This window comes from Lissotriton vulgaris, chromosome 8 (genome assembly GCF_964263255.1).
Source record: "Lissotriton vulgaris chromosome 8, aLisVul1.2, whole genome shotgun sequence".
Taxonomy (NCBI): Eukaryota; Metazoa; Chordata; class Amphibia; order Caudata; family Salamandridae; genus Lissotriton; species Lissotriton vulgaris.
The window spans coordinates 1,155,217,328-1,155,236,124 of NC_141696.1; the positions used below are offsets into that span (position 1 = coordinate 1,155,217,328).

The window sequence follows — 18,797 nt, forward strand, 5'->3', positions numbered from 1 at the left end:
TGGCTAGTGGATAAACAAAAGCCATAACTAGTACAAACCCAACTTGACGACAAGAACCTGGGTGGATTAAACAACCCTGCCAAGTGCCATGCATTAGGCGTCAGCTTAAGGGGTTGTAGTGGGTGTCCTTCATCACCGCACAAAAATGTGTTGTCACGCATGTTTAGCTCCTCTGCAGCACTTCCTACAGGTGGTGCACTCAACTTCTCTCCCGAGGCAGTGCGAGCTGGGCCCAGAGACGTTCCTATTGTTGACATGGAAACCTGCTCTTGTGCCCGGCATGTTACACTGTATTAAACAGGGTCTTGATACATAGCCGACCGGCATTCAACTGATGGAGCAAACTTAATATAAACATTTATTATTTCCTGTCTGGGGGCTGGTGGAAACTGGCAACTGGTAATGGCTCGTGTATATCCACTTTCTCCTGTTTTGTTTGCTTTGTGATGAAGCGATGTTGTCACTCATAGTCATTGAAATATAGCTCATAATGAAACTGAAATTATGAAAATGTGGTACATGGCAATCTGAAACCTTAGCAGCTATGATTAAAATGCCAACTTCCGACAAAACCCAAGTCATTCGATTCCACCCTTAATATCGACCTCTCCCTCAAGGAACAGATCACAGAGAAAACCAAATTGTTTTGGTACCATCTCTCTCCTTGAAACAAAGTGAAAACATTTCCCCCAGAAAGCAATTTCAGAACTGATGGTCATGGCCTCATACTTTCACAGCCGAATAGTTAGACGCCATGAGCCACTGCCCCTTCAAAGTATCCTAGACAGCACAGTCATCCTCATCAAAACCCTGAAGAAATATGGCCACATCAGCCACAGCCTATTGTATGGGTTTCCAAAAGGTCATTTGCAGCTACTGGTGGGTAGCTCGTAGGCTGTCTTTGAGTAGCTGCCTGTTTCTCTGTAGGTTTGGAAGCTGACAGTGCAGGCCAGGCGTGCTGTCTTCGGAAAAAATCTTTCTTTACTTTTTTTCTTCTGTATTTCTCTCATCGGCTTCCTTATCCATTTTACTTTTGACATATTTTTCTCTCCTTTCTCGATTTCTTTTCTCCACCTTTTCTTCCTTTCTCTTTCTTTCTCTCTCCCTTCCTATAATTTTCTTTCCTACTTTCATTTTTTCCTCCTCCTGTCTTGCGTATATGTACTGTTTTTCTCCTTTATTCCCAACTTCCATTCTGTCTGTTGCTCTTGATATTTTTCTCTACTCTGTCATCCTTTCCTCGTTCTTTCTCTTTTGTTCTCTTTTTTTCTTTGTCTTGCTCTTTCTTTTTTGTGTTTCTACTTCTTGTTTGTCTTCTTCTCCTTTCACTATTTGTTTATTTATTCTTCATATTTTAAAATTATTTCTTCCTTAATCTCACTCCTCTCTTTTCCTGTTTTCTCAGATTTCTGTTATTACCTCTTTTTTTCATTATTGCTTCTTTCTGGCTAATTATTGTTTCTTTCTCACCTGCTTTTTTCTCTCATTCTGTCATTCTCTTCTGTGTCGGTCTTTCTCTCTTCCTTCCTTTCCTTCACTCACTTTTTTATTTTTTTTCCCTCTTTTAGCCTTCTCTCTTTCTTTCTTTGTCTCGAGAGCAAATTGACAAAATTGATCCTCCGACTCCAATATAAACCTTATGAGATACAACTCTTCCGGAGCAGTATCTTGGAATTGTGTACCCATATCAAATCCCTATATTTGCTAGTAGCTCAGGCTGGTTTTCAGTGATCAGAAGTAGCTCTTGCTGCAGGAAAGTTTGGAGACCCCTGGAACTCCTGGCTCCCATTTCCAGCCCCTTCAAAGCAGGCTGCATCATCTACAAAGCCATCACGGACGGTTGACACTCCTCATCTCACTCACAAGCTCAGTCACTACTGGCTCTATCTAAGCACACATACTGTCAGGAAACACACAAGTGCAAAAAAAAGAAACACCGTAGTAGCAGGCCTTCTCCATCTGTACACCCAGTGGAACTAAATGTAAGCATCAATCAGGACAACTTCTTACCCTTCTTCAATTTATAGGAGAGCTGAAGTCCTACCTATAAAAATACAAAATAAATCACAACACTCTAAATAGTCCACTTCCCCTCTCTGAATCCAACATTCATGTAGAGTCACTCCGCATCCTGCGTTGACCCTCTCCAACACTATGCTGATTTTCAGCAATGTTCTTGCTATATAAATACCACATGCATACACAAAGGAGGACAATGTATGCCTGAATTGTAGCATTTGCAATGAGGCATCATGGAATCCTTATAATAACACTGATTAAAGGACAAAAGCAGCAGGAATAAATTAAGCCTAAGAATGGCCTGGAAGGAAAACCAGCATGGCATAACATTAGGCAAGATCTCCGGTATAAATACACTGTGCACAACCACATGGATATGAGGCATAAAATCAGCCGCATTGATCAAGGTGTGAGTCCGCCCTCAGCATATAACATGTTATGCATCATACCAGCAGCAACATAAGTACATGGGGCATAAATCTCATCCTGCATTAGGCCCAATCACATTAGCATAGGCATACACATAGTAGCATTTGGCAACTCCATAAGCAGAAAAACATTAGACCTAAACCTGAGTCCTAGGGGCAGTATCATTAGGTATAAACCTATTGGCAAGTCCAACAGTCTGGGGAATAACCTATAGGCCTCAAATTAGCATGGGCTATCCTGGGCATGAAGTAGGGGCAGCAACATGAGCCAAGAATAACATTAACAGGACACCTGATGCAAATACACCTGGAATAGGTGCCCCAAAGTTGCAGATTTGCTTCTGGCACTACTGCGCCTTTTGTGAATATTATGTTCAGTGTATTTTATTGTGACGAAAATCAAAGAACAGAAGTGAAATATTAACATCTTTTTGTGACATTTGTAATAAAGCTTGAAACATTGAGAGAACATATTTGAAGCAGTTGTTGAATGGTTGCACAGATTGATGCTGTGGTGGCGCTGAGTGATGTGATGGCGAACGAGTGATGCTGTGGCGTTCAGTGATGCTGTGGTAGCGCATAGTGATGTTGTGGTGCCCCTGAGTGATGCTGTGGTGGTGGCGAGTGATGCTCTATGCTATGCTATGTTTTGTTTTGCTACCCTATGTTTTGTTTTTCTATGCTATGTTTTGCTATCCTATGCTTTGATTTGTTATGCTATGCTGTGTTTTGTTATGCTATGCTGTTTTGCTATGCTATGTCATGCTATGCTATGTTTTGTTATGATATGCTATGTTTTGTTGTGTTTTATTATGCTATGCTTTGTTTTGCTATGCTATGTTTTTTATGCTATGTTGTGTTTGGTATGCTATGTTTTGCTGTGCTATTATATGTTTTGTTTTGCTATGCTATGTTTTGTTGTGTTTTGTAAAGCTATGCTATGCTTTGTTGTGTTTTGCTATGTTTTGTTATGCTTTGTGTTGTTGTGTTTTGTTATGCTATGTTTTGTTATGCTATGTTTTGTTATGCTATGTTTTGTTATGCTATGTTTTGTTACGCTATGTTTTGTTACGCTATGGTTTGTTATGCTATGTTATGTATTGTTATGCTATGCTATGTTTTGCTATGCTATGCTATGTTTTGCTATCCTATGCTTTGTTTTGTTTTGTTATGCTATGCTGTTTAGTTTTGCTGGCCTATGCTTTGTTTTGTTATGCTATGCCATGTTTTTTTGTGTTTTGCTATGCTATGCTTTGTTATGCTATGCTATGTTTTGCTATGCTATTATATGTTTTGTTTTGCTATGTTTTGTTGTGTTTTGTTAAGCTATGCTATGTTTTGTTGTGTTTTGCTATGTATTGTTATGCTATGTGCTGTGTTTTGTTATGCTATGTTTTGTTATGTTTTGTTATGCTATGCTATGTTTTGTTTTGCTATCCTATGCTTTGTTTTGTTATGCTATGCTATGTTTTGTTTTGTTGTGTTTTGTTATGCTATGGTATGTTTTGTTATGCTATGCTATGTTTTGTTGTGTTTTGTTATGCTATGCTTTGATTTGCTATGCTATGTTTTGTTATGCTATGTTTTGTTATACTATGCTTTGTTATGCTATGTTTTGTTCCGCTATGCTAAGCTTTGTTATGCTATGCTATGTTTTGTTATGCTATGTTATGTTTTGCTATGCTTTGTTATGCTATGTTTTGGTATGTATGCTATGTTTTGTTGTGTTTTGTTATGCTATGCTATGTTTTGTTTTGTTGTGTTTTGTTATGCTATGCTATTCTTTGTTGTGTTTTGCTATGCTATGTTTTGTTATGCTAAGTTTTGTTTTGCTATCCTATGCTTTGTTTTGTTATTCTATGCTATGTTTTGCTATCCTATGCTTTGTTTTGTTATTCTATGTTATGTTTACTATCCTATGCTTTTTTTGTTATGCTATGCTGTGTTTTATTACGCTATGCTGGTGAGGGTGAGTGAGGGGGTGTGAGGGTGAGGGGGTGTGAGGGTGAGTGAAAAAGGAACAGGGCGTGATTAATTTAACTTCTCTTCGATATTAATTGAGAAAAGGCAGGAACAAATACCTTATTTTTTGCAGATTTATTATAGGGCGAACTAGACCCGAAGGTATTAGAGTGCTTTATACACGAGCAGCAGTTACGTTTGACTAGGACACGTTCGTTTCCGGAAGGCACAGGGAGATTTAGTGGTTTGCCCACAATCACAGTAAGCTTAGCCGACGCTCGAACCTGGAACCCCAGCTCTAAAGTCGGCAGCTCTAGCCGCAAGGCCACGAATAAAACACACGCAACAACAAAGAGAAGTAGAAAGTACTAATGTTAGATTTAAACCCGATGTTTTAGTTCGGAGGAGTGGTATGCTGGAATCGTAGGGTTTGGACATAAGTGGGATTGTGTACAGCTAATTAAAAAGCAATTTAATTAATTGTTTCGACACAAAAGAATGCATGTGCCACGAATGCTGGGAGGGGGCTGGGCAAGCAGGCCAGCAATCACGAGCAGATGGTCCTGTTTATGACCTGCGGAGAGCGTGAAGTGGCTGGTGGCAAATGGACTCAAAGCGGCCGGTCGCTTTGATGTTCTTGGTTTGTCTTGCTTGGTGGGGGAGCGGATTTCTGTGCACGCGCATTTATCACTTGAAATGCATGGAATCTGGGAAGGAATCCGCTTGTTCAAGAAGTGTTGTTTCCCCTGTAATAGGTTCTGAGCTATAAATAGCTCGACCTAAAAACTATCAAAAACAAAAGGGAGAGCGAGAATGTATGTTAATCAATGTGGCTCAGGTGTGGGCTTGGCCGGCTTGCAAATTGATCTTATGGCCTGGCTCACTTCTGCCTTTTCCCAGACTGGAAAGGGCACTAGCACACTGGAAGAGATACAGCACACACACCACATACCTAGGTACACATGTAACATACCAGTAAAAACTTATGACTGCGATCCTCTGAGGGCACATAAATGAGCTGTGTGGATGGTGCGAGACTCAGGCAGGCTTGCCTGTGGCTCACCTGCTGCATGTCCGCAACTCTGCCCTGGTTGTATGGGGAGTATTCATTACCCTCCTTGGATCAACTAAAATGCAGCTGTCACAAAATGGTGCCATCTGAAACGAGTCTCTCTGCCACCACAGCAGAGCAGGCAGCAACAAAATTGAACAGGACCCACAAATAACGATATAAGCACCTTAGCATAAAAACTGAACCCAATTCATGAACACCTTCTACACAAGAACAATGAGGGTAAAGCGGGTTACTGTCATTCCAAGGCGCATCCACACCACAGCCATGTTTTCATTACCCTCTCTAGATAAACTAGAGTGCTGCTGTCACAAAATGGCAGCACTGCCAAGGGAAAAAATGGCTGCCGCCACATTAGCGCAGCAAAGGTGAAATAAAAGTGCCAGCCTCCACGAATATCAATATAAAAGCCTCATCATAAAAACAACCCCCAATGTATTAACAGCTTGTAAACAAAAACAGTAAAAACAATGAAGTTAAAGCAGGTTACCATCTGGTCACTGTCTTTCCACCCTATTTATATATAGTTTATTTATTAAAATTGTGTAAACGGAGATTACCAATACAGCACATGCAATGCACAGGTAGATACATAATTGTCCAATAATGAAGAGCAGAAAAACAAGAAGAGCACAATACCGGACATTTACAAAGCATGATATAAAGTGATAGCCACAGCAATAAGTTACCAGGATTCATACAAGAGGTCACCACAAGCTAAGGAAATATACATGCAGAGGCGGTTGTTAACATTTTAACGCTGCAGAATGTAGGCGATACATATGAATGAGTAGAAACCATTCAATATGCTATAGCACTGAAAGGTTAGGTAGTGTTGGTGTTATCAATCGGATGTGTGAGTAAGTATGCCGTTAAGGCTGTCCACCCTATTTAGGATGCCTTTTGTTTTTGTTTTTTGCCATCCATCACCGGCAGGTAAAACCTGGCAGTGTGGGACACTAAAAAATAAAAATAAAAAAAAGACTCCTACACCAAGCTAGAAAGCCACATGGGTTTGGGGGTCATTTACTTTTTTCAAAAACAAACTCCCAATGCAAGGGTTTGTTTTTGGCAAAAGAAAACTATGTATAAGTGTGACGGACAGCCTTCCTGTTTGAAGGAGCCATCTGTAAAAATGTTAAGGAATATCCATAGGTTCAGGGGCATCTATAGATTTGGAAGACGGTATGTTCATTAATGTAACAGAGATATTTACTCTGTTACCCTGACAGACACACCAGCTGATCTCCATACTCTAAATCAGGCCCCTCACCCTCCAAATGTAGATGTTAGCTGATTTGGGGTAACAGGACCCATGCCAGTCCAAAGCCTTTGACGTGGCTCTTGTTACACTCACTCAGAATGATGGAATGACCTGACTGGACAACTCCAGACTGTATGACAGAATTAAGTGATTTTTTGTGTTTTGTTTTCAAATGCATGATTCTTTGTGCTCCTCACTTTCTTTTTTATCTTTTTCTCTCCATCTTTCTCTCTCCCTCTATTTCTTTGTAGCTCCTTATTCTAAAAGCTTTGGGGATGGGTGAGATGTCTGTCAGGGTGACAGTGATTTACTCCATTACCATGACAGACGAACAATTGTCCCCTAAACGCTAAATCAGTCCAAAGTCAACAGTTAGGCCCTATTGGCAATATCGGTAGACTCCGTACATATTTGCTCCAAAATCCTCATCATTGTTCAAAATAACATTGGACTTAAATTACTGTTGTTTTATGTGATTTTTTGAAAGAAGTCTTAAGCACTAAGGCTGTTATTATTATCTAAGCCCTAGATTTTTTACTTACAGCAAGATGAGAGGGATGCAGAATGGTCCTCGTAGTCAATCTAATGAGAATAAACAGCAAGGAAGATTTCACAAGAAACATCGAGGTGGCTTCAGGAAAAACTTCAAAAGCAATGAGAACTTGCTCAAAGACAACCATGCTGATACCTTTAAAGAAAACATAAATCAGGAACAAACACAACCACCAGAGAGAGGCCCAATGGCACTTAAGATGGATGTGGACCCACTCAGTATTTTGGTTGGCAACGATGCTGGTAAATTATTCATTGTTTCATTTCTCATATATTTATTTGTTTATAACTGTTTATAACCATCCATTTCTTCCACTGCTCTCTCTCTAATCTGTGCTCATGGGCACAGCTCAGCTCTCCAAGCACCAATCTGCACAGTACCATTTGTAAGGGGTGATTCTCCCCGTCTCCCACTGAGTGAATTCCTGGTCAGTAATCACCGCAGGATTTAGGATTCCAACCTAGTAGACCGCCAGCACTATAGGATGGGGTGAGCCTCCTCCTGACCACATGGTCTATCAATTCCCCCACCACACAGTATCCACAGTCATTCTGCTCACCATTTTAGGAGATTTGGAGATATCCCTCCAGTCTCCCACCCCAGGGGCCACAAATCCCATCTTGATAGTGGGCCTTCCACACCCATTACCCACCGCTTACATTCTTTCTCCAAAGTCCCTCCCATCCCTGTTCTCTGTGGTGGGTAGATTGGGAGGTTTACCTCCAGTATCATCCCAACATTCCTACCACCCCCCAATGAAGGCATAAGGCTTACTAAAAATAGTGGCGTGGTGGTCAGTCCTAGATGAGGCCACATCACCCACCACAGGAGGACAACACAGGCTTCTTTCCCACTGAGGGATTAGCCCTCAGATTATTATTAGTATTAGATGGCGAAAGCCCACTATACTGCTTTCTACTGAAAATATAGAAATTAAAATGATGGGAGGTAACCATTCCGGGTATTGAACATTATCCCCATCCATCCACTCAATGCCCACATAGTCTTTTGGCGCCTCTTGGGGGTAGATTTCCTCCATTCTGCCACTCCAAGGTCACAAAAAGCCCACTAGACACTAGAGAGAATGGTTACACAAAAAATGGGGTTGTGTGGAGCAGTTAGTCCTACATCAGCCCTCAGCACCCAAGGTTGGTCGAACACAGTATTTCGGCCAGCTGGGGGAGGTGGTAGGGGAAGTTAGGTAGTATACCTTCTTTCTGCCCGTTAGGGATTTGGGGCTATGTGACTTGCAATTGTCCCATCACATTCTTCTACCCTGAATGCTTTGCAAACTTAAAGTTGGAGCGAAAAGAGTAGAATTCCCTCCTATTTATGTGCCAGAAAAATCGAGAACTTTAAAGTGGCCAGTGCCAAAAATACAATCATCCAATGTCACCTAAGTTATCCAGATAAATACAGTGCCCCACTGATATCACACGTGATTGCAACAGTCCGAAACTGTGACTATGCAAATGCATTGAATCAATTTTGATTTCTTATGTTAGCAGTTTTGGCCCATTTCTATTTAGTATGATAACCCATCAACACGTGGGCTACGCCTTTTATCACGACAAGTGTTGGCACCCAGGCTGGGAGAATTTTGGCCACTGTAATGAAGTTTTTAAGTTTTCTGTCACCTACAATTGAGGAAAAATAGTTTCTTCACCCACAATTTGAAATGTGCATGGCAGTTCATGTTGAAAAAAGGGATAGGATCCATACAATTTACATCATCTCGTTGGTCCCTAGTTTTCAGATATAACCAGGTGTTTTTTTTTTTTAGGATTCCTTCTTTGTCTGTTTAACTTAAGCCCAAATACTGCATCTGTCCCCCGGAGGACGTTTATTAAACCTACTTTCATATTTGGAGGACTTACTGGGAGGGAAAAGGTGTTGTGTGATACATCAACTGACACCATCCCGGATTTCTAATTTTCTCTGGTTCTTAAAAATGCCCGTAGCTGGTAGAGTTCCCAGAGTAGTAGTGGACACCGAGGGCAAATTCTGCAGTCATAGCCCTTGGAAATTAAAACATACTATTTATTTTAGTATTAAATATTTTTATTGACAAAGAAGAAGAGAGCAAAAGAAAGGACCACTGTGCCGGCGTGGAAGGGGCAATGCACATTCAAATCGCAAATCAGGGGGGGGACTATTGTTAAACACAGCAAGCTGCCTACAACCCAATTCGGGCCGGCGTCATAAGCAAAGTGGAGATGCTAGGAGGCCCCGCTGGGGTATCGCATCACTGGCTCCACTGGAATTTACATAGGCCGATCACCCCATCCAAACCCATAGAGGCCCCCCCCCCGGAAACAGAACTTCCGCTATACAACTCCCCAGCCAGCCTAGGCTAAATGCGCAACCTTGTCAGTTAGAATAAACTAGAAAAAGAAGCCCTTGAACAAACCCCATTCCCCCGGACCCAACAAACCCCCACCCGCACCCCAAACCTTTGCCCTACCAGCCCCTACCTTCCCCCCGTCCCCATGGTCCATATCCATCGCCTACTTCCAACTGCTGTCCCTACCCAGTCTTCTTAGCCTCTCCCATCCCCCTCCCCCTCCCCCTCGCCCGTAAGTCGTAGCAATCTGAGATATTTAGGACAAGTCACTTCTTTGAACTCAGAGGCCAGTAGGGACAAGAAGGGCTGCCACAATTCTGCATATTTTGCTCCCTCCCCTGCCCTAGGCAACAAGAGCTTTTCCCTTCCAAGTACCATCCAAAGGCGGTGAAGCCAGCCCTGATATGTGGGAATCTGCGTCGAACGCCAGAGCGGCAGAATGTTCTGCATCAAGGACCCTAAAGCGATAGCTATTAGGCGACCCCGACGGGACCGCAACAGGTAGTTCAGTGCATTGGAGAGTCCCAAAAGGACATACGAGGGAAAGCGAGGGATCTCTGCATCAAAGTGGGTATCTACATCCTCCAGAATCTGGCCCCAATACTCCTTGAGCAACGTACACTCCCAGAGCAAATGAACCAGTGTGCCCACCTGTCCGCAGCCGCACCAACACCGGGCATCCTTGGTTCGGTCCATCTTGTGCAGTCGTTCAGGGGTGTAGTACCAATAGGTCACTACCTTCGTGAGGGTGTCAGTGAGACCCATGTGATACGCTGAATGCCGCGCCCTATAATGTATCCCCCCTCTAATTCCTTGTGTGTAAGAGACCTCCCCAACTCCCATCGCACCCTGCCTGCGTTGTACGTGTAGGTGTGTCTACTCAGGAGCATCTTATAGAGATCTGAAATCAATTGTTTATCCGTTTTGCTAGTAATCAGCCAGCGTTCATATGGCGTCAAGTGTCTATCCGCCGAGGACCGCACACTATCATTGAGAGACCAGTGCCTCACCTGCAAATATCTGAGTCTTTCAGATTCCGGTAGTCCGAACTCCTGACGAAACTGCAAAAAGGGAATGACGCCCTCCGGGGTGTACATATGGTAGAGAAATCGACAGCCAGCAGGTTTCCATCGTGGGAAGGCCAGTTCGTCCATTCCCGGCTGGAAGTCCGGATTCCCCACAATGGGGGTAAGGGGCGACGAGAGAATTGTAAGGTCGTGACTCCCACCGACACAGTCCCAAATCTCCAGTGGAACCTGCGTAATGAAGGAGGCATACAGATTAGGGGGTCTATGTTCCCTACGCATGAAGGGAATTTCCTGCAGAGTTCTCCCAGGCCCAGCTTGGTCTTGGAATAAGCAATGCTTCCTGGACTCCTACCTACTCCACTCCACCAGGGAGCTCAGTTGCGCCGCTTGGAAATATGCAGCCAGGTCTGGGACTCCTATCCCGCCCTGTTCAGGGGCCAACATCCCCAAGCTTAATTTCAGACGTGGTTTCTTCCCATTCCACAGTTTACTGTGACAGCTCAGACAGCTCAGATTGCACCAGTTTTATCCAGCCCTGAGGGGGACGGAGAGGGATCGTGCGGAAAAAATACAATATCTGGGGGAGGACCGTCATCTTGACCGCCTCAATCCTACCCAACCAGACAGCGGTTAATATTTCCACTGCCCCATCACGCGCCTAATTTTCTGTCGCAGTTGGGAGTAGTTTATTTACTGAGGCCGATAGGGAAGGGGCCAGCTGTATCCCGAGGTACGGTACTGCCTCCGAGGCCCACTGAATGTGAAACGCCTCCTGCAGGAGGGCACGAGTGGGCGCCGCAAGCAACAAATCGAGGGCCACCGATTTGGTCATATTAACCTTGAAACCTGAGACCCGGCCGAAGTTTGTGAGGTCCTCAAAGCATGCCGGTAGGGAATCCTTAGGGCTGGAAAGCGAGATCAGAACATCATCGGCATACAGACTTATGGTATGGACATCGCCCCCAAACTTGATCCCCTACACTCTCGGACCTAGTCGCAGAAGTTGCGCAAGAGGTTCCATATAAAGGGCGAATAGCAGGGGGGACAAAGTGCACCCCTGTCTCGTACCCCGTTCAATCACAAATCGAGAGGACGTAAACCCATTGACCCGGACCGTGGCCATGGGGAACCTGTAACAGTTCATCACTCGAGTTCAAAACTTCTGGCCCATACCTGCCTCTCTAAAACCTTCTCCAGATAGGGCCAATGGACCCTATCGAATGCCATCTCTGCATCTATGGCCAGCAGCATGTATTCCCCCTCCGTGCGAGCGGCCTTTTCAAGGAGATGGAAGGCCCTTTTAGTATTATCAGAGGTCTGGCATTCCGGGATGAACCCAGATTGATCCGGCTCCACCGAACCCCCCATATATGGGCCCAAACGAGAGGCCAAGATCCCGGTATAGAGCTTAAGATCAACGTTTAGAAGGCAGATAGGTCTGTATGCCCCGCATTTGGTATGATCTTTGCCCGGTTTGGGTATCACAGCGATGGAAGCCTCTAGCAGATCCCCAGGTATCGCTCCCAACTCCGAAAAGGAAGTGAAGAGGCGGGCAAGCAGCGGAGCCACTTGGGCACAGAATGTCTTGTAAAAACTCGCCGGAAAGCCACCCGGACCCGGAGCTTTTGCCACCTTGAGGCGGGAGATGGCCGAGATAACTTCCTCCGGTCGGATCTCTCTCTCAAGACATTCCATCTGGTCCCGTGATAGCGCCGGCAGGGGAACAGAAGCCTGGAAATCTGCTTCTACTCTGGGCCCTGGAGGATCTGCGGAATAAAGGTCTGCATAAAAAGAGCTGAAGGCACTAGCGACATCATGGTCCTCCGTGACTCGAGTGCCATCTCCCCTGCGTATCTTCCGAACCTCCCGCCGCAGCGTCACTTCTCGCAAATTGTGTGCCAGTAGGCGCTCACATCTGTCCCCTCCGGTATAATATGCATGCGTAACCGCAAGGCCGCAAATTCAGACCGGTCTAGATCTAATGCCGCTAGCTGCTGACGCGCCGCCTTCAACTGCCTCCAGATTCTCTGGGCTCCCGTCCTCCTATGCATTTGTTCCAGCTCCCTGGTCTGTTGTGTGAGTTCCTCTCTCTTAGCCTGATGCTCCACATTCTCCGCCGCCGAAATGGAAATAATCTCCCCCCTAAGAACTGCTTTCAACGCGGCCCACTGTGTAGCCAGCGTAGTTTCAGCATTGCTGTTATGGGAAAGATAGTCCACTATTGCGCGCTGAATCTTCGAGACCACCTCTTCCCTGTACAGCAATGACTCCCGTCGTCGCCAAACCCTGCGTGTACTCTGCGCTATGGGCATGGAGAGGACCAATGTAACCGGCGCATGATCGGAGAGGGAGGCTGTACCTATGTTAACCCTCCTGACATGTGCCTGAATAGGTGTAGAAGCAAGCAAGTAGTCTAAACGTGCATATGACTTGTGTGCATTAGAATAGTACGTATAGTCCTTCTCACCTGGGTGGAACACGCTCCAAAGATCTAGGAGGCCTAGGTCCGTCAAGCAGGCCAAACCCTCCGTCGTGAGAGCCCCAGCCTGCGAGGTGCGCTGACATGACCTATCTAACACATTGTCGAAAACTAAGTTCAAGTCTCCCCCCAGCACTATATAGCGGTCAGTCGTGGCTGTGATCTCCGTGAGTGCCCTATGCAGAAACTTTTCTTGTCCTTCATTAGGTCCGTATACTGTGCCTACCGTGAGTGTAGTATCCCCGATCGAGAATTTATATACCAGCAGTCTCTTCTTAATTTCCGCAGTTTTATGTAACACCTTGCCCCTGAACTTTTGGGCTACCAAAATGGCTACCCCTGCCTTTTTAGTAGGGTTCGTGGAGAAAAATTGAAAGGGGAATTTACGGGACCTAAGTCGATGACAATCTCTAGGGAGGAGATGACTCCTGAAGGAGGCAAATGTCAGCTTGGGATTGCTCCAAACAAAACAGGACCGCCTTACGTTTGACTGGGTTATGCAGCCCACGTACATTAAGCGTGAGCACTTCAAGATCAGTTGCTGGCATCTAACCGGTGGGACAACGAACCAGCCATTGCAGCGCCCTAGAAGCCCTCAGCCGCAGCATTCCTATACTATTTATTGTAAACTAAAGTCTGGTGTTTGCAGGGATTTTCTGGGTATTAAAAAGTGGTAAGAACCATGCGGGCTGCACCACACTAGAATTGCCCGGCTGTGTAGTTTTGAGAAATATCTAGGGTTGGTAGGATTTCCTGGCTGCCAGTCAGTGTCAGGTCAAACACAACAGCAGTCCATATTCCAAAAGCGTTTTTGAGGCTATTCTAAGGTCACATTCTTGGGCCTTTCCTGACTTATGTGATAGGCTCATAATTACATTTGGGATATGGTTTTTATTGGGAATACTTGATGTTTTGCTGTTCTTTTGAATTTCTGAACTTTCCATCATAGATATGGGAAGGAATTTGATTATTTTTGCCAAACTTTGTCATTTGAAGGGCATTCTGGGGTTGGTTGGTTTTCATAGGTTCCAGGTTCTCTGACTTTCTGAAAACTAGAGGCCAATGGGTGTGTAGGGTGATGTGGCTTCTATGAGCTGTAGCCCATTTTCTTATCTAGATTTCTCATCAAAAATCAAAGGAAAGCCTACAAATACAATTTCCTCTCAGATTCCATTTTGGAATTTGGTTGGCCTGCACCTAGGTAACCCTAGCAACCCCAGGCATGTCTGAAAACTAGAAACCCATTGGAGTCCGATTTGTTGTGGAATGTGTGGATCCAAACCTGTTTTCTTACCCAGAATGCCAAGCACAAATGGAAATTAGGATAAAGCTAAATACTTTTTCTCATTTTTTATGAGAGATGCGTGCAGTAAGTGTGGCAACGCTAGCTGGGATCCCCTTTGTCGATTTCCGCAGAACTTTACCTGTCAGAAATGTGAAAAATGTTTTATTCTTTTAACTCTTATGTTGATATTTGCACTGTATTATGGGTCAGAAAAAGCAACTGTGTCCACACAAGCTACGCCACCCTGAGCTTCCTGGTTAACTTATTTTCAGAAATGTCTAGGATTGGTAGGTTTCCATGGGTGTCTGCTGAATTTGGGTTCAAATAATTCAGCAACCCACATTCCGATGTTGATTGAAATTCTAAACATGAATCCGCAGTCCACTATAGGGCTTTTCCTGTGAGGGGCCATGGGCCTACTCTTAGAAACGGTACAGCTTTAATTGTGAGATTTGTGGAATGACTGGGTAGTGGTACGTTTATCAATTCTTGCTCATTCAAGGATGTTCGCTCACAAAATTGTGAGGAAAGTCTACAATTTTTGCTCAAGTTTGACTTTTACAGGATATATGTTTATTCCATGTCTGTAATGCTGATATGGTTATTCTGCATACTTTTTAATTTATGTCTGCTGAAGATTTTCTTCCGTATTAGCCAACATGACCTGTAAGTTTGTTGTTCGTAAAAAAATCAATAAACTACAGTTTAAAAAAAAGTTTGACTTTTACAGGGTATTCTTGGTAAGAAAAAGTGGTGGTATCCACATAACCCACACCACCCTGGAATCCCACTGGTGCCTAGTTTTCAGAAATGTCTGTGAGTTAGTAGGTTATGCTGGATGCCAGCCGACCCGATACCGACATCCTCTAAAATTTAGCTTATTCTTTGGAAGAGAAAAGTCAGAAATTGCAACGTGTAAACATCACGTGATTTTGCTCGGAATTTCAATCATTTAGAGTCTAAATGATTGAAATTCCGAGCAAAATCACGTGATATTTACACGTTGCACTTTGACTTTCCTCTTCCAAAGAATAAGCTCAGCCACATATGTGGAGTTCCATTTTTATAGGGAGGAGTGTGAAATGCTCGGTGGAAGAACTTTTGTCAATCCCAGCAGAGTCTGTAACTTTTTCTCACAGAAATAAGAGGAAAATGTGTTTGTAATTACCCTAAAGTTGACATTTGCAAAATATTATGGGTCTTCCCTTGTCTCTAGGTCTCCGAAATGTCTAGGGTGGATAGGTTTCCCTGATTTCTGGACGACCCTGAGCCCAACTACTCACGTCCCCAGAATAATTGAAACTTCAAGCAAAAAAATCTTTGTTTCTTTTGTGGCATTTTGGGGCCTGTTGCATGTAAGAGACTCACCCACACAAGCGTGGGATTGCTGGATTGTAGGATTTTTTTGAGGTCCCTTTCAGATTCCTGATTTTTTTCCACATTGTATTTTGGGGCCTTCCCTGTCCCAAACAAGAGACCTGCCCGTACATGTCGGGTACTATTTTGGTCTGGAGAAGTGTGGCAATGGAGGATAATTGGATAATTCCTGTAACTGGAAATATTTTGTTATCTGAGGAATATGTCTAAGTTTCAGACTTACTGTTGTTAGAGAGTATCCACAATAACACACATTTTAAGTGCCCTCCGAATCAGCTGGTGTTATGGTAAAGAAAAATTCGGAGAGATTCAAGGGACCATATCCCTAAACTGAGTTTTGTGTGTACATTTAAAAAATGTATAGCTGTCCTTCATGCCACTTTTAATTGATAGATATTCATTATCAAGTGATGCATCGTCAGTACAGAATGAAAATTCATCATAAGCCCTGACTTGGTTATTGTCTGTGGGTATTGTGAGTTTTTGGTAAATCTATAAACTGTAAATCTCCGTAACCGAAAGGCTTTTTTGTGTGCAAAACAGTAAATGGCTTTGTAGATCTGCCTTTAGTGTGCAAAGTAATATGTGCAAATCTAGTGGCCAATTACATTTTTACTGACTTGCCTCCACTATTTTCTTATTTTAACAGTCAATTTCTTGAGTAAAAACTGGAGCGATCTACACAAACGCCCTTTGCTGAATTTAAAATGTTGTCTACTTTTCAAAAATGTATAGCTCTCTGGGTTCAGCTATGATTTTTTCACCCTTTCCTCTGATTTTTTGCGGATTTGTAGAAACTTCCAAATTACGAAATGTAGGCCAACACATCGAAAACTGCAAAAAACAATGGTGTAAAAATGATTTTCCCTGTGCATCTGTTTCTTAAAGCTAAGAGAGTGATCTTAGCACTGCAAACATTTTGTTGGTGCCATTTTTTGAAAAGCACACTTTTAAGAGCACTTTTTCATTGTATAAAAAAATGCTTTATTGCTCATTTCTCAGGACCCTTGGAGGGGGTGGGGTGGGGAGTGGTGCGGGGGGTCGTTATGAAGCTTAAGCGAGAATTACATCAAATGTCAAAATATTGCTTTAGCATTCTAGGGGTATGAAGGTTAACAGCACAGTGGTTAATATAAGTTAAACCGATACTGCTAAAGCACACCAATCATCTGTTATACAGACAGTAAACGATAATGTAGTGCTGCGTCAACATCAAAATTAATGTTTTTGATTGCATCAAGGCAGCTTGTGACATAACCTCTTATGCCCCGGCAGTGAACAGGCTCATTACTTGCCACTACAGATCGTCTCCGGGGTATCCCGCTTTTCTGTCTTCCCATCCCTCACCACTTTTTGGTGCAGGCCTCATCATGCCCCAAGCAGAATCCCCTTGAAAGGGAGTGCAAAAAGCTGGAGGCTGTAAGTAAGATAGTTTTCTCTAATGACAATTTAGTCCTTCGGTCCATGAATAGACGCATGCCTACGTGCTAGGTACACCCAAGCCTTGTGAAAAATGGAGAACCACTTAAAAGAGTACTTTTCAGAGAAGGTACCCAATGCCTGTTTGCAGTCTGCCTGTTAATTCGAACAGTGGCAACCCCTGTCTTCACAAAGGTGATGGCAGTGGTTGCAGCACCTCTGTGTAGGCAAGGGATCTTAGTGTTCCCGTGCCTTGATGCTTTTCTGCTCCTGGCAGATTGGCCACAACTAGTGTCAGATCTCTTGAAGACCAGAGCATCTTTGCTATTCAACCTGGTACTTTCCATCAACCTGCCTTAGTCCCACTTAGAGCCCTCTCAGTAGCTCCTGTCCACAGGGGCAGTATTTAATATAGCATCTTCAAAAGACTTCCTTCCTCTAGAGACATTCAAGATACAATTCTGATATTTCGGGAGGAAGCTTGTGTTAATTATCGGACAGTTCTACACCTGGTAGGTCTGCTTGCTTCCTGCATTCTACTGGTCACGAACTCATGTTAACACATGATGACTTTTTATTGGTGTCTGCAGTGGTCCTATCATAGGGGTGATCGGTTGAACACTATTGGAATCCCCCAGAACACTGCAAGACTCTTGCTCTGGTTGTGGGTAGGGGAGAACTTGATGCAAGGAATGCCTTTTTTGCAGTCCACGAACAGTTGCCACGATAGTGATGGACACATCTACCTGGGGTTTTGCTAGGCATCTAGAGGAACTAAAGAGTATAGGCCTGTAATGTCCAGGAGAGCTACCTCAGTACATCAACCTACTTAAGCTGTGGGCAATTTGGTCCAGAGGTTCTTCCTGCTCCCCCTTTATGTCCAGTCTGTCCAGATCTTGACAGACCACTCACCCGCAATGTGGTATGTCAACAAGTGGGATCTCATTTTCCCTGCCAAGAATCTTTGAGAATCGTCACAAGTCTGTACCATCTTTCTGACCACGAGTGGCGGGTCCACTCAGAGGTGATTCTGAAAATCTTTGTTTGCCCTGTGGGTTACCTCTCAGGTGGACCTCTTCACCACTCACAAGAATGCGCCCTGCCCACAGCCCTAGGATGTCCAGTTTCCATTGCAGGGAACCTTGTTGGATCCATTTCGGTTGATGTGGACTTTTCAGCCTTACTATGCATTTCCCTATACCCTTAACTCCTCCGGTTTTAAGGAAGCAGTGCCTTGACTGGACCTTAGTCATTCTGATCGCCCCGAACTGGCCGAAATGAATGTGGTTTGCAGACCTCCTGCCACTCTCCCTGTGTCCTTTACTCTGACTGTTTCTCAAAGCAGATCCCCTCTTCCAATCGGAGGGGCAGGTTCTTCACCCCTTCCTCCATAGCCTCCATCTTCATGGCTGGAGATTGTGTAGGGACACCTGAGCTACTTTTATCTGCCGCTGGAGGTGGTGGATCAGTAGTCGCTGTTAAATATTATATTGCTGCCCTTTTGGCCTTCATTTGATTTCCTAATGAGCATATTCTTAATATTTGATCGAGGCAGATTTAGATGAAT

General features: G+C 43.9%; 1 protein-coding gene across 1 annotated transcript in view; it reads left to right on the plus strand.

Annotated features, from left to right (window-relative positions):
- NUFIP1 (nuclear FMR1 interacting protein 1) overlaps positions 1-18,797 on the plus strand; it is a 210,178-nt gene that overhangs the window by 145,004 nt on the left and 46,377 nt on the right. Inside the window, exon 7 of the mRNA XM_086935016.1 lies at positions 7,290-7,540. Coding sequence (XP_086791142.1) covers positions 7,290-7,540 — 251 coding nt within the window. The remainder of the gene's footprint in view (positions 1-7,289; positions 7,541-18,797) is intronic.